Genomic DNA, 17,457 nt, shown 5'->3' with positions numbered 1-17,457 from the left:
TAACCACCACATGACCATACAGATAAAAAAGCTAAAGGGCAAAACTGGGCTTTTGAACAGTAGCTGGTGAAGAGGAAAGTCCATTCTCTACTTCTTCTCTGAAGCACATAACTTGCAGCAAAGATTCTCTCCTATTTCATGCTTGGGAGAACGAGAAACAAAATGTGCTTCTGCTAACAACTCATTTCCGTTCAAGGAAAAAAAAACAACCCAGAAAAAGATACAAAAAACGAAACACCAAACAAACAAACAAACAAAAAAAAAACCCCAACAACAACAACAGCTGCTTTTTTTCCTAGTGTGAAAAGCTTCACACTTCAGCATTCACACATATGGATAAGAATGCAGCTGCAAATCAGAGCAAATCCAGTAGTAGTCTTTATAACCTAAGCTTTTATGAAGAGTAATTTAAAAAGTACAGGTTTTCAATTAGGTTGCTGCTTTATTTCTTCTTACTAGGTCACAACTTAAGTGGCAAGGCAATGAAAAATCCAACTACTAGCCTGAAGTTTTCAATTCAGCATCTCTGTAATATATATGTAAGGCCAAAATACTATTGAAATCAAAAGCAACAGTCCCAGTTGAGTATTCAAGATCTGGGTTTTATTATTTTTGTTTTAGCTTTGGCATGAAAGAAGGTCAGTGATCTAAACCTGGTCTCTAAATTAATAAACTTTTTTCCAATCCTTGAACGTCCTTTATTTTTCTAGTCTTAAAGCAAACACAGATAAGAGGCAGATTAATTAGAGTGCTGCAAACCTATAACCTTGGAAAACTTATGATGTAAAGATAGACTTTTCAATTCTGGAACTCATACATCTCCTCATCATAACAACTGTGAAACATGTAATTACAGAGGTCAGATCAATAACATTTTTGGTTGTCTACAGAACTCCAGCTTTTTCAAAATAACACACATAGCATGTTTTAGCATTCTCCATCAAAACATTACTTCCCGTGTTTTAGTGGATTTATTTGAAACTAGACACTAAAAGTGTGGTTCGAGTGTTCCAAATGTAAATAATCCAGGCTTCCAACTCAAAGACCATGTGTTAGCTTTACTTTTCCCATAGGTACCATACAGCATACTGATGTTTCAACTCCCAGTTAGACATCAAAACTACTTTTATCTGAAACAAGCTGATGCAAAATATTAAGTTTCAGAGAACGTATTGAGACAATAATCACTACAACTTATATGTTCACTACATCCCTGCCCCATTTATCTCATTCTTAAATATCCTTTGACATGTGAAAACCCTTTTTTTTTTTACAAGATCTAATTTAGATTGTTATGCAAAGGTTGCATCTAGGAAGTACAGGGATTAAGAATAATTGAAAACCAAGACCCTTAAAAAGACTATTTCAAGCAGACACTCTAAAATATATTTATAGCCTCTATGTTCCAGGTATTTGTTATACAAGCTGTTGCTTTTCTGCAAATATTTGTCTCAGCTAATTGAGATATATAGTCAAGATTTTTCTTTTTTACAACTGTGATTTAATGACATATGAATTTTCCTTCACGTGCAATTGGCACTGGGTGTGTCACAATTTCTCTACTTTTCTCATGTCACCATCATCTTTCTTTTCTCTACTTTATTAAAACCCCCTTTTTCCTATCATCATTCCAATTGCTACCTTTAAATGCAGCAGTTATAACACATTCTGTTTAATTTTGGTTTTATCTTCAGTAATATTTTGTAACTGAATTTTGTTTATGTGATGTTTGTCAGAATTTATACTCAGGAAAAAAGTGATCCATACTTGACATGTAGACAAGCAGTGCATCATAATCACATCATCACTTTAAAACTTCAGCATCAAGGACCAAAAAGTCACCCTGCTCTCCTTAATACATTTGTTACGCTCAGCAATTTGCACAAATAATAAACAGCTGCCTCAACTTTTAACTCTGGAAACCTGGTGTAGCGTGAAGCCTGAAGATAGCAACAGGACCACAGAATACAACTATTTTCTCGAAACACCTTTGGCAGTTTAACTCACTTCCTTTTCTTCTGTTTTTTTTCTTTTTTTTTTTTTTGTTTCTTTACTCTCCCTCCCCAACACCCTCCTACCTCCAACTCCCAAAACTGAGAAGCAGCTTTGCAGAAGTGTAAATTTGATTCTTAACTGTGCCAAAACAATTCAGTGTTTCTGTTTGAAAAGTAAAACTGTGGTTAATAGTAATTTCCACCCTGGGCACAAAGAAACAGGAATTTTCACTTTGGGCACAAAGAAACAGGAATCAGATTAACTTTTACACTTCAGGTTCAAGAAACTCAGGCCACAGGATGCCAATTTTTTCAAGGATATACCACAGGAAATATCCCACTGTTTGTAGTTACAGCACACTACATCGTGCTGCCCCTGAAGTGTTCCACTTTCAGGGGACAGACTACTGTCCATAAAATTCACAAAAACCACAGTAAACCAGTAACATGAGTCCAACCAGATGACTGTGTTCTAACTGTCATTCAGAGATGGACTCATGTATCATGAACAGATAATTTTTAAAAATGCCCCTTCCTTAACTATAATTTTGCCTCTAATTTCACTGACAGTTATGTTCCCAACTAAGAAGCAAACACTAGGTTATGTAATAGGTATTGTTTACCCATGACAAGCTTATTTTAAAAACTTGACCTGGTTTTGGCTGGGGTAGAGTCACAGTGGCCAGTATGGGGGTGTGATCTGGATTTGCTCCGATGACAGGCTTGACAACAGAGAGATGATTTTGTTATTTCTGAGCAGGGCTTGCACAGAGCCGAGGCCTCTCCTGCATCTCAACCCATGAGTTTTCTTATTTTACTCTTCTGATTCTCTTCCCCATCCCACCAGGGCACCAGTGAGCTTAGTGGAGCTGATCTGCTCACTGGGGTTGAACCACAACAGAACTAAATTCACCAAGCTATGCCAGATGTCATCTTTGACCAGCATAATTACATTTTTTTTAAGGTCATTCCCTTGAGGGGTATGTAAAAACTGTACCTGTGTTGAACATTTCCAGCATGAATGGCTTCTGGTGGGACTCTCCAAGGGCAACTTATTCTTCCTCCAGGAAGTCTTTTGAAATCAAACTGGCAGCAGATTTTTGGATCTGGGCCACAAGTATGAGGAACATCATAACTATAGAAAGGCATCATATGACAAAGAATATCTGTACTGGATCCCAAATCTGGAATTAAATAGAGTAAAACTTTAAAATAAACCCTTTCAGGTTTGCCAAAAGTAAATCACTCCTATGTTCTCAGTCCAAGGATTGTACTGGAAAGATACCACCAAGACAATTTCTTATTTTGAATATCCATAGCTTGAGTCTATTTTTGTATGTACCTTACATGTATAAAGAGGATAAAACAGAGTTACAACCAAGATTGGAATATTCTAGTGAAGCACCAACTGATTGGGAAAGACAGGAACAAATGTTAGGTCTGTTTTACCCAGATAAAACTTGTGATTTTCAGAATTTTAGAAATAATAAAACACAATAATAATAAACACCTTTTAAACTTTGAGTGGATTAAAACAACAACTTAAAAAAACCAAACATCAAAACAAAGCAAAGAAAAAACCAAACCAAAAGCCAATCACCCTCCTGTCATTGCCTCATTAGCACAATATTTGAATCAGTTGAAATGTTCCTCCTCCTACACTTTATTTCCACATAGTAGGAAATAATGGAGTAGGAGGAAGAAGAAAAGTAAAAACAAGTAAAAGAATTTTTCACCCCTTTTACTTTTGCAAGGAATATGAGAGAATGGAAAAAATAAGAGAAGGTAAAAGCAAAAATAAAAGTGAAAACAAAGGAAGATCAGAGGAACAATGGCAGTTATATGAGTTTTACATTTAGTGCCTTTCCTGACTCACAAATATTCTCATTTCCCCTTCTATTATTCAGAGGGGGGAAAAAGAAAAAAAAAAATCTCATAAATTTAAAGTAGATGAAAGGCGCTTTTTTAACAGAATTGCAAGTTTAAAATTTTCAGGTCTAGACAAACTCTGCTAAATCTTGTCTGTAAGTATTTCCACAGTACTTATTCAAGTTCTCTTCATATTCTACCTGTGTAAATTAACACAATAAATTGACATAAAAGAAAGAACGCATACCCCAGTTCTGTCTCCAAAAAAATTCTAGTGTCTTTTGTGTTGCAAAATGTTTTTTAATTGAATAATGAACTCTCTGAATAAGCATTTTGGAAAATCCTGTGCGCTTCAGAAGATAGGCCATTGTTGGTGAATGCCCAAATGGATCAATTGCCCACGCAGACTTTGGTTTTACTCCTGTTGACAAAAGAAAAAGCTTTACTTTTCACTTAAAGAAAGTTATTCCAATAATTCAAATGAGAGTACTAAAGATAACATTTCCAAGATGATATATCCAGTTAACTGTTACACCTCCCTGAAATTAAAAAACTAGAATTAAACAGTTAAACAAACAAACAAACAAAATATCATATAAGTAAGGCATTCTAAAAAAATTAAAAACTTTAAAATAGTACTTGTTGCTACACTGTTTCAAATTTACATCAAACAACTTTATTTGGAATCATTAATTGATACACATCCTCTCATTTAAAGTAGTTTAGAGATATTACAATTAAAAAAGAAAGTCGAAAGAAAATGAATGGATGTGGATAGATAAATGCAATAGCTTGTTGAAATTTCACTGTTATTTAAATACTGTTAATCTTTTTTGGCTTCAGAACTATTTTTTTTTTAATTTATTAGTTTGTTGATCAAGAGAATCATGTTTATTAATACTCTTTTTTCTCTGAACTTCATGCTAGTAAATAAAGAAGCTACATCTAACTCTTGTTAATTCATCAACATGGTTCCTTTGGCACTACTGTCTTTCCAAAAAGAGCACAGCAAGGAATGCATTACCATTTTATTAGGCCTTCCCTTCCCCCTCCAATTATGTCAAGCTGTGTTTATGGAAATTGCAATCTAAGAACAACAGTGAAACAGCTTTCCAAAATAATTTCAGTTAATTGGGTGAAATAATGTCAATTTATTATTAAAATCACTGTACAAATATTTTCAATATAAAAAGGTTTCTGTCCTCTTATGGAACTAAACAAAAGAACATCCCAAAGGCAGAAAAACAGTTCAGCCAACGTAACTGCAGTCAGTAATTCCTCAGTTCTAACATTACTATGGGTTTGGGCTTCATAACTACTACTACTGCTGCTACATATAATTTTTTTTTTTGTTTTGAAATCCTTACAGAAGAGAATCTAATGAACACACAATGAACACAGAGCAGGCAGAATAGATTCAAACACATAAAAGCAGTATCAATTTTTAAGTAGTTTTAAGAATTTTGTCATGATATTCAAAAGACAGAAACGGCAATTAAAGACTGTTTAGACCAGACATGGGATCTAAAATTCAGCATGATCTAGTGTTACTATTTGGTTAAGCCAATATTATATGCATGTCTTACACTGATCAAGACAAAATGCTGTGGCATAAAATTGTTCAAATATACTTTGTCCAGGAACTTTTATCTGCAAACATGAATGGCAAATATCAGACTTGATCCAGCTTCCTATAAGTGGTCTAATTTAATGTTTCAGGAAAGCTGAGTAAAAAGAGCCTTCTAGGCACCTCAGAAATTTAACAAAAAAGTATTTTCTTACTGACTTCTTGTATTTATATAGTTAAATTTTAGATTAATGTACATACCAAGGTTCTTTTCTAGCCACTGGTGTCCTTCTATCAGTTGGTCAATTAAAGCAAAATAATGAGAAGATGCTTCATCAGGCATGACCCATCCTCCTGTTACTATTTCAAATTGTCCATCTTTTATTAACCTGAAAAATACATAATCATATTCAGAATCTTCCATATGGAAAACACACTCTTAAAATCAATTTCTGTATACTCAACAGGCAATCACCAGCAATGTTATTCTAAAATCTAAATTGTTTTTGCTACTTCCATCACTGGTCTATATTTCTTTAATCAAACAGGGAAAAAAATGAACTGCTGAACAGTGAAGTATTTCATGTCCTTGTGCAAAGAAAACCAGTTCTACTGCATGTGCTATATTAGATTTTTTTAAAAAAATCAGGAAGAAAGCTGTTTCCTGCACAGATTACAAAAATAGAATAAATGTACCACAGCACTGAAGGCCAACTGAGCAAGATGCTTAGACACTGCACATTTCAAGCACTGCTTGAAATATCTCCCCACCTTTGATCTTATATTCTTTTTAGAGTTTTAGAGAGCTGATAGATTGGAAGTTTGTGTTTATAAACGCTTCAGAACATCTCACTCATCAAAATGCCTTATTGAAACAGGTCACAGGACACCCCAGCCTCTCTATTGTCAGTGAACACAAAGATCACACTCCCAGCACCAGGTTGTCCCTACAGTTTCAGCATTTACATTGTTGACCAGTGTGGAAGTGTTTAATGAATTCAAGAAAAAAAACCACAGTGAACTCAGCAAAACTTAGTCCCAGCACAGATGATATCAATAGGAGTAATGAAAATCATGCAACAAAAATAATATCCAGTGCAGCTTCTCCATGTCTTCTCCAGTCTCAAGCGAAGCTTAACCCAACTCCTCTGAAGAGAAGACATAGTTCCCTAGTGACTGTCATTTACTGTTTACTGTGTTCCAAGAGATATTTTTAATGCCAAAAAAACCCACAAATCTGTGATTTAATAGTCACCCCCACTGCAGATTTTTTTTTTAGTAAGTAGCTTTTTTACCTAGATCCCAAAATTTCCACCTTTACCTAACCTTTGAGTCTGTGAAGGTCTCACAGACTTATTGCATACTGCAACACATGCATCTCAAAGAGAGGCATGAGAAGAAGGCTATCACAAGGATGAGCTAAGAACTGTCAAGTAAAAATAAGAAAATAAGTCCCCACTTTTTGAAAACTCCAAACTAGATCCATACTGCAAGCTTATCCAAACAGCCTGCTTCCTTGTCTCAATGCCTAGGCAAACCTTTTACTTCTAGATTCCATTTTGTCTTATGATTTTAAAAATTACTAAGAAGAGCAAGAGTGTAGAGTATGTACTACTTTACCATTAAAGCAGCTGCATGTTTATAAAAACCCTTTGTACTTAAACACAAAAGAAACTCACAAATTTTTATTCAAACAAAAATCGCATAAAATCTTCATGTGTGTTACAACAAGAAAAAAATACCATATATCAATAGCTAGTTTGAAAGATGTATTTATTTTATTGCCAATTCCTTAGTGTGATTTCAAATAAAGATTATAATTGATACTCCCTTACAATTTTAATGACATGTTCATGGTTGTACATGGGAACTTTAAGTTAAATTTTTAGGCAACTAAGTAATTTGACTCTAATTTGTCTCCACTTCCTTGAGTAGATTCCTATTTTGCAACTGGGAGAAAACCAAACCAATCCCAAAAAGTCGGAACCAAAGCAGTTAATCCATTATTCTAGCAATTCCACATCACAACTGAAATCTCAAGTTTACAGTGTAGCCAAATACACAAAATCTCAAAACAAGATACACAGAATAAAAGTTCAGTACTCAAACCTTTTAACAGCGTCTTTTTTTTGGCTATCTATTCCATCCCACCATTTTGAAAAGTAGGAAATCTCAGACCATATGAATTTCCTTCGTTTGTCTTCTTGCAGTTTTATAACCATGTTATTTAAAATATGCTGTGTCTGATCTCTGAAGTAATCATCAAAAGTCTTCAGCCAACCTACAAAAAAGAAAATATAAATGAAGCCTGTTTAGAGAACTGGCTTCTTAGTCTCTTTAGAGAACAGTCCCTGAGAGAACTGGCTCCTTCTCACTCCCCAGAAAAAGCTAAGTAAAGACTGTTCTTAAAAAGCTTTACGTGTCATGGACAGCTTGAAGTGCTAAATTTCCAAGGAATTTCTTTTTACAAAAGATTACATGTTCTATTTTCTAAATGTATAAACAAAAGGAAATTATTAGACTTTTCACTTTCTAGTTTTTCTATGCTTTGCATAGTAGAAAATTTGATTAACAGAATACATAGACTCAAATAATTGTGCTTAAGTGAGATGCAAAGGAAAAAGAAATTTTAACCACATTTTCAGACTTTACAGTCTTACATAAATTTTTTTAATCTCTTCATAATACCTTGCATTAGAGAGTACATGCATCTTTCTTCACAGAACCTGTAACTATAGCTGAAAAAATTAAGTCTGTCTACTTACTACTTACTCTATAGTGTCACATTCCTACTTCTATCAGCTTTTGTCACATATGCCCATTTTAAGATTTTGTGAAAGCTTCCACACTATGTGAAGACAGCACTGCAGATAAATATTACACTAGTAATTCCACTCTGATTTACCAATTCAGTTCTGCAGAGCCACTGCCTTTCTAATGGTGCCAGTCTGACTACAGGATACAGGATTAGGCTGTTATGCAATGACATTTTATTGTTTCAAGGAAGTTACATAAATGTAAAAACTTTTATCACTAAAAATAATTTAGTTTAGTTTAAAAAATAATTTATAATTAAACAAAGTCTGACTATTGACTCAGAAAGGATGTATTATACTTTCTTTTAGGGATACAAAAACCCAAACATTCCTCTTAGATGCAGTGATACTGTTTTTAATTCACAAAAGAAGAAATAAAACTGTGACACTCCAGAGGAAAAGTTCTAGGTCACTCTTTTTTTCTTTTACAGATTTTTAGCATCTAGAGGACTCATCATTTTGACATAAGTTTCTGTACAGATAGACAAGTGAGGTCTAATCTGTCTTAAAAGGGGAAAATGCATTTTGTCAAGGTAGTTAATATGAGGGCTTAAAGCAAAAAATTGAAACATACTTTCTTTAGAGGAATGGAAATAGCTTCATACAAAAAAACAGTTGACAGTAAATTACTGCTACGCAATAGTTTAAAGGGTGAAAAAAAACGTGATGAACAATCTGAATTTGTAATCAAATTTCTTTCTGACCTCTTCCCACTTCAGTCTGGTTGGTTTTTTTTTAATAGACGCTTCTGCTCAAAAAATTGAGATCACAGAGCATATTATTCTTTCTCAATTCTCATTTACTTTTCAACAAATCAAAGGAATATTTTACTGATAATTACATTAAAAATATCCACATGTATTAGACTACCAGTTTATAGCTTCATATCAGAAATTTCTTCTGCAAGAGACAGTATCATCCTAGCACACAACTAAAGGAGGATAAATTCAAGCCATCCTATGATTTTTCTGCACAGAAATATATCATCATAATAAACTACTATAAAATATTTTATATTGAAGCAATAGAAGCAAATTTACATTAGTCTTCTGAAACATTCTTAAAAAACATTATAAAACCAGCCTAACTGAAACATTGATTTAAATGTCAAAGTAGCTGACAAAAGAATACAGTATGATGTAGGGAAAAGAGTGTTATAATGAAATGATTGTTTTGTTTTAACATAGTCAGTTTATTAAGCTAAGGAAGATTGTAACGTGGTTAACACACTGAACTGAATACACTCCAGAGTGTCCTAGGAAAGTTTTAGAGGTATTCAAAGATTTAGCTGAAAGCCAACAGAAAGCCCTCTGAAATGTAATTACCATACATCTACTTATTTATGAATTGAACAGAACATTCTGCATTGAAAAGGGCCTATAATGATCACCTAGTCCCATAGCCTGACCACTTCCAGGCTGACCAAAGAAAATATTGTTAAGACCTTTATCCAACTGCTTCTGAAACAACCTCCCCAGGAAGCTGCAGACAGCAGTGAGGTCACTCCTCAGCCTCCTTTTCTTCAAAATGGACAAACCCCAACTCCTCAGAGCCCATCACAGGACAGCCCTTCCACCAGTTCCACTGCCCTCCTCTGGGTGCACCCCAGTGCCTTCACATCCCTCCTGAAGTGTGCTGCTCTAAACCAAATGACTTACAGAGACTCTTCAATTTTGCATGGAGACATACACTAAAAATATAAAAAACTAATCAAAAGCTAAACAAAATAATGGCTAAATCAATGTATAATTGCTAGCTAGAGTATTATTTCACACCTCAGTCCCTAATAGAAGATAAAAATTTACAACTCAAGTTTATTCTTGTGCTTATCCACAAACTAAGAATTTGTTCCCAGGCTGAAAGAAAAGGTTTACCATTTTGAACAGGAAACTTTCAACACAAAGGCAGTTTACATGTGGAAAAATTGCAATGGTTTAAAGCTGCAATTATCAAGACTAAATATGTTATTAACAGGAAAATAACGCTTGGTGGTTTAAATGTACATAAAGCCTTTTGTCAACATAAAAATCACAAGATAACAGAATCATTGAGGTTGTAAAAGACCTCTGAAATGATCAAGTCCAACCTCTGACTAACCACCACCTTATAAATCATACCATGACACTGAGTGCCACGTGCAGTTTTTCCTTTAACACCTCCAGGGATGGTGACTCCACCATTCCAATGTTTAACAACCCTGTAAACAAGAGAAAAAATTGTACTGTCTTTCATATTATTATGCTAGGCTTAACTTAATACATATTAAGGACTTTGCCAGGTATTTTCATTTTCTGCCAGCCTATGTGATAACAACAGAGGCTATACACTGCTGAGACGCTTGCCTTTTGATTCTCTCTCTCATGCTTGTCCTCAAAAGTGTGGAAACTTGCTATCTCCCCCCACCTCTGAGATTTATCATCCTTATGAAGCTGTTTGTTTAACCGATTTTTCCCCCACTGTAATGTAAATTTACTTGGCTTGACAGCAGACTCCAAGAATCATGTCTGAATATCAACACAACTCATTGCTCTGCAAAAATCCTGAAACATTTTATTAACTGATTTGCCACTATTCCTGTCTACACTTTCAAGCTCAAAATCTTTCTTGAAGCTCTATCAGCTCCTTGCACTAGAGAAAGGCACTCTTGTGTCTTAGCATGGTAGACACAGATGAAGAGATACAAGGAAACTTTCAGGACAAAATGAGAACAGAAGCTGACAAATTGGTGTTATTCAAAAAGTAACTTTATTAAGCAAAAGCACTTAATAATTTGATCATGACAAGGATCACAAGTCCATTTCTAGCAAAAGTATTTAGGTATGGCTTACATATACCTGCAAGACTCTTGGGGTGGTTTTTTACATTTGCATTTTTGTCTTTTGGTTTAAAATAATTGATGAAATAAAACAAAATAGGCTTTTCAATTGCTTACTTCCACAAGTCACCCTTGAATGTTTAAGAGGAAATGTGCCTTTAAAAAAAATTTCTTGTTTCTGACAGAGTCTGTTTTAATGAAGAGGCAGATCACCTCATAAATTTCTGAAATATTATGCCAATATATAGTGGATTAATGTGTTTTTGATAGAAGTTTGCATCTCTGATTCACTTTTCAGGAGATATAATTAATTTCACTGAGTCTAAAATTCACCCATCAGTGACGCTTCTTACAACACAATTTGCAAAATTACAATTTTATTTATTTTATGTCAGTATTAAATAAAACTGTTACATTTCAGCTAGCACTGTACAGCTTTCTAGAAAATAAAAGCATCCTCTTTGCAAATATATTAGTGGAACTTCAGTTCTTGGTCTTTAAAATGTACACCCCAGTTTGTAAAGATTATCAGTAATTTTATTTATTTGCATTTATGCTTGATTCTCAAATAACTACTTCCTGTGAGAAGACACAGAAGACTGTTTTGATAGCTGAGGAAGTAAAAAAAGCATCATAAATTGTGAGGATATCTTTGTTCTTAATCACATCCAAGGCCCACAAAATGCAAGAGTAAAAAGTTTTCATAAAACAAAACAAACAAAAAAACCACAAACAAAAGGACATGTAGCCATGACTTCTTACCTCTAAAAGAAGAGCTCTAAAGAACTTAAGCATGGTGTGCATGCGTGTTTAATTGATCATATTCAGGCAATAACAATAAGGCAAATACCAGAAATAAATCCAAAAGCTAAGTTTTAACTTACATCTTAGTAAGTATGATTACACATGAAGATAATTTGGCATTAGCTCCTTTGTAGATTTAGCATTTTAAAAAGTCCCTTATTTTAAAGTAGAGAATATATCACACATAATTATTTTTAATACACCTATTTTTTTTTAATTTAGAAGTACTGCATCATTCTATGATGTAAAATATAGAACTGGCATACAAGTTAATATTTTATGGATGTTTCTGACATAACATTTCAGTGCTAATTTCACCAAAAAGTATCTTTTCAACAAAGATGAATGACTCATAGCCAGGACTGTGAAAAACCCAGTGGTAAGGCAATCTCAAATTAAAACAAAAAGCTGTAAAAGATTGCTTCTCATTTTTCTGTTTCACATAGTCAAATCAGAGAAAGAAAGTCCCCCGAAACACTCCTGTGTTAGAGCATTCATTCTGATTCAAAAGGAATTAGATAGATGAGCTTCTTGTTCCTGCAAAATATGTACTAAAATAAAATAATTTAGGTAGATGAAAATACACGGAAATTAAAAAAGCATGACAGCGCATTTACTTTTTCAACTGCATACCTTAACTTGTAAAAGATCTCTGCTCAAGGTAAAACAAGAATGGTTTGCTTTATCTTAATTTCATAAGCATAACTAAAAATTTGAATGATTGCACATTTCACAAAAAGTAAAATCTGCCATGATCTGTGAGGTACAACCAAAATTATAATTAGACGTCTTACATTTTAAGTCCTATGCAAGACTTATTTTTGCTTTTGGACATATCAAATCTGCTGCCATCATAGCTAAGACGGAAAGGAAATTTCTACTGATGAGCAGTCAAAAGTGTCCTTTCTGTAACAGCTCTGTTGATTTTCCAAGGAACTGCACCTCTTCTGCAAACACAGAAATACTGAAAAATAAGCCACGAATAAAGCTCCAATTTCCCTCATTCAGCGTGTCAAGAAAAACTTATGAGCTCCCCATTTCTTTTATTTTGGTGGGTCAGACAACAGCTTAAGCAATCTCTGTTATGGTGAAGAAGTCCCCAGAAAAACATATCCAGACTCAGCTAACAGAAAGCATACACGAAACTCCATGGTGTATTAACAGCACCAAGTTTTATGGTTAGGTTTTCTTATATCTTAACACTGATTTAGGTCTATATAGATTTTCTCCTGAGAAATGGAGACTGTCTTAAATAACAAAAGGTGATTAATGCGAGTGGTAGTAAGGCAAATTACCAATGTCATAGATAATTGATGAAGTGTTAAAAAGTAGTGTTTAGTTCTGACCTTTGTGCCCATACATTTCCATGTGGGTTGAGAAGCAAGAGAAAAATCTACTTCAGTCACTTTCAATTCCACTTAAGTGCTGCTTATACTAGGTCTGTAACCACCACATTCAGCAGTGGGACACTGGTACACACATATTTTAGAAAGCTCACAAGTCTCAATTCTTAAATAATTTAATGAGTAGTCATTACCAAAATTATTACAGATCAAGAGATAGTAGAGGTGTCTTTCTATCTCTCCAGTCATATCCAAACCTCATCCTTCAAGTCCATCTGTGCTGGCTGACACTCTTGCCAGCCCTGATCCAAGCTCTCCCCTTTGCATTTCAGCTGCCTCCTCCACTTCAGGCAGCCACAAAACACCACAGCTGAAGCAGGTGAGAGCCAATATAAGGGCTCTGCCAGCACAGCAGGTCATATACTCATTCTTAATCTGCTCCTGATGGAACTGCCACCTATCTGTGATAGCTATAATCTCACACAACAACCAAATTTCTCTCCATGGTTTAAGATTAGGACATGCTACTGAGGTGCTCAAATCTTTATCAACTGCCAGCAACTAAAACAATTGTGCCACCACTAATCAAAAGTCTGAAGGAGACCCACTCTCAACCCATTTCCCAAAAGAGAAACACTTTAGCTACTGCAGAGAGAAGCACAAAGACCCCAAGTTTGCAAGTCACGGTTAAATTCACACAGAAGCAGTTAACCCAGATTTAGCAACACAAACTGTTTCAGAGCACCAGCACATTCAGTCATCCCTCCAAAAAAGAAGGTGGAACTTAAACCCACCACCTCCCCAATTGACTGTGTTTCACAGATTCACAGAGTGACATGGATTGGAAGGGACCATGCAATCTCTAGCCCCACACCATGGGCAGGGATGCCACCCCCTAGACAAAGTTGTTTTAAGTCCTTTTCTGTGCCTTTGAGCTACACATTCTCACTAGCATACTTGGTTATATGAAAAGTTAAAGAGGAAGCAGCCTCAGATGAGAAAAGATAAAATGTAATGAGAACTTAAAGCTTCTGCAGCTGATACAGCTATAACTTTACTGATCCCATTTCTTGCTAAATATCTTTCATGTACATTGAAATTACTAGAACCTGCAGAAAAAGTACCTCATTACTTGAATAGACACTGGTGAAATTATCAGCAAATCTCTTCACAGCTTACCTCAGGACATTCCCCTGCAGCTCCTAAGCCTCATGTGCCTGAGAAGTTACCTCAGCCTACACTGTGCACAGGGTGTTTGCTCAACTCAGGTAAAGACATTCCTGGAGGGCGGATGTGTCACCAAGCAACTGGCCTCTAGTGGACTGCCAACAGTCCTGCACCAGTTAGAATATGATCCCAACAGCTTCAGCAGAAAAAGGGAGACAGATAAACTCCACACCCCATTCTAGTAGACCCAAAAGAATGGTAAGTTCTGTATATTGCTTTAGGATTGCTTTGATTCATTATGTGCCTGTACAAAGTTGCTTTTTTCTAGGGAAGTCTTTAGGAGAACTACAACCAGAGCAGAAATAAATGGACACAGGTACAAAGACAGTTCAATAAATAGGCAGATCTAGGTCTATACTGTGATTATTTGCTCTGAATATTTTTATCATATCCATACTGCCATAATTTACCTGCCATAACTGGACAGTAATATAGTAATTCCACATTCCAACATTCATTTTCTTTAAGAATGCTACATGCTTGAAAACAAAAGCCATTTATGTTCCAACTACCATACCTTCACTCAGAGCCACAGTACTTCATGCAACAAATTAAATTTTAGAGAGATATACAGGACTAAAATTTAATATCACTTAAATTGTGGCTCTCTATGACAACAACCACTGCTACCAGCCTCCCATGGTCAATGAACATGTACCAGGACCACAGCATAGCAGTATAATTTGCTTCTTGGTAAATTTTACCAAGAAGTCATTCCAAAATAAAGGAACAGTTCTCCATTCTGTTTATTACACTGTAAACCCACTTGGGTGGAAATGAAATTAGGTAGGTATACCTAGATTTCTGTTTAAATCTAGACTTTCCAGTATCCCACTATAGGTTGGGGCATGCAAAAAAAAAGTGAAGAAGGTGTCAAAAACTTCAGATTTCCCATTGTCACATCTAAAAGTACATTTCTTTAGCACAGGCTAAAGATTAAATATCTATGCCAGTCCAAAAAATCAGAATAAGAATTCATGTTATTTAATGCAGCAATGTATAAACTGAACACGTTACGAGAAATCCATCATTTTTCAATTTCAACACTGAAGTTCTGTTCCAGTTAATAAATTCAGTAGACATACAACTTGTATCATAACAGTTGTCATTGGAAGTCAACAGCACTTAAATCATACATCTGTTTCACTGCCTTGCTAGACTTAAATCTAACATATTAACTAGTATGCTTCAAAAGAACCCAAATCTTAACAGAAATAGCAATGCATTTCCAAATCCAAAAGCCTCTAGATCCTCAAATCAATTCAGTTAACATATTACCTGGATCATTATGTGAGTGAGGCACAACAAAAACTTGAAGTGGCTCATTGTCCCATTCATTTTCATTGTATGTGATATCAAATCCTTGTTTCCAAACGCCACCATCTGGATTATCAAAAGGAAGAATGTCATAGACATCCAGCATCTAAAAAAGAAAAATTAAAGGAATATAAAACATGAATTCACAGAAGCAGTTCTGCTATTAAAAAACAAAGCTGTTTTCACCTAAAATGGATCCACTTGTTCATTACAGAGGGAAGGATGATGTGCCAAATTAATAGAAAACTGACAAATGAGAGCAAGTTTCAAATCACACTAGGACACCAAAGACACAGCTGACAGGAAGAGGAGAATTTGGCAGGCTCTGTACTGAGGAAACTGACATTGATTAGATAAACAGTAGGATTAAGAGCCTTAAGTCACAAAAATTATGGCAGCTCACAATGGCATTGGGCAGAAGGGTATGAAGAGGATTATACAAAATAACACAGTACACTAAACAGGGGAATGAAGGAAATGAAGGAAATAAACTGAGCAAGAAGGAATGACAGCATGAGAGAGATAGAGGCAAACATCAAAATCACACAAAGGAACTGAAAGAAGCTATCAACAAAAATGTTGATAACTATAGCCAATTGCTATAACAAAGCCTCTTGCACATTTCCTGTTCCCCAATACACTAATTGTACAAGGAAAGACATATGTCACTTGTCAATGCAAATAAAAAGGTCACAGATAAATAAAGCAACTCGAGAATTACTCAAACAATTTCCTATGAAACTTAGGGAACACTATATAGCTTCAAAGAGAGTCTACTAATATGAGACTCAAGAAAATTGTTTTTGTAAGGCTCTTGTTTGCTTTTAAGAAAGAAAACAACGTACAAACATGAATTGACATCAGACAAGCAATTCCCGACACTCTAGTTTAATAACTAAACTTTAATCAGTTCCAAACCCATGTTAGAATACAATTGTACACCTGATAAACTTTCTACAAAAACCAATTAATTTACACAAAAAAAGGACTCCTATTGCAGTCATTCGGTACTTGAACACCACAAGAGTTATACCTTCCCAGTGGTAAGGTGCTTTCTGTCCTCCTAGGAAAACTTAAAAGAACTACAGACATCTGAAACAAATATCTGACTAAAGAAATTAAGGCCTAGTTGCAATAGTTGACTTTGGCCTCCACCCAGCTGGTCTCTCATTTTTCCTCATCAACAGAACATAGGGAGAAATATAAACTATTATGGGTGAAGATAAAAACAGGGAGGTCACTTACCAATTTTCATTACAGGAAAAACAGACCTGACTTTGGGAACATTAAATTAATCTGTTGCCAATTGAAATAGAGTTGGGTAGTGAGATAAGTCCATAATGTTTCCTCTCTGTCATTCTCTCCTCCTCACATGTTTTGCCTGCTCCAGCGTGAGAGCCACAAGACACAGCACGTCAGGAACTCCTCCAGTGTGGATCCCCCACAGGTTCCAGTTCCTCCTGAAAATATCCACCTACTCTGGCATGAGGTCCTGTCACAGGTTTCAGGGAAACACTTCCTCCACTGTGGTCTTCTCAACCTGCTCCAGTGACTAGAATGCTTTCTCTGCTTCCTTCATTAAGGACCATGGTTTCTCCCCTGTTTTTAGCCTTTAGACTGTCAGGCAGCATTTCACCCTTTCTTAAAACCCATTCTGCCAGAGGTACTGACACGCTTTGAGGCTGTACCCTGTGGTGGGTCTGGA

The 17,457-nt window shown here is 35.3% G+C and overlaps 1 protein-coding gene across 1 annotated transcript in view; it reads right to left on the bottom strand.

Annotated features, from left to right (window-relative positions):
- The window catches only part of MAN2A1 (mannosidase alpha class 2A member 1), a 104,218-nt gene that overhangs the window by 67,875 nt on the left and 18,886 nt on the right, over positions 1–17,457 (bottom strand). Inside the window, exons 3-7 of the mRNA XM_054003373.1 lie at positions 15,714–15,858; positions 7,540–7,711; positions 5,692–5,819; positions 4,111–4,284; positions 2,992–3,178 (exon numbers count right to left, since the gene is read on the bottom strand). Coding sequence (XP_053859348.1) covers positions 2,992–3,178; positions 4,111–4,284; positions 5,692–5,819; positions 7,540–7,711; positions 15,714–15,858 — 806 coding nt within the window. The remainder of the gene's footprint in view (positions 1–2,991; positions 3,179–4,110; positions 4,285–5,691; positions 5,820–7,539; positions 7,712–15,713; positions 15,859–17,457) is intronic.

This window comes from Vidua macroura, chromosome Z (assembly GCF_024509145.1).
Source record: "Vidua macroura isolate BioBank_ID:100142 chromosome Z, ASM2450914v1, whole genome shotgun sequence".
Lineage (NCBI taxonomy): Eukaryota > Metazoa > Chordata > Aves > Passeriformes > Viduidae > Vidua > Vidua macroura.
Note: the sequence above shows the minus strand (reverse complement) of the source record. Positions and strands in the feature narration are given on the sequence as shown.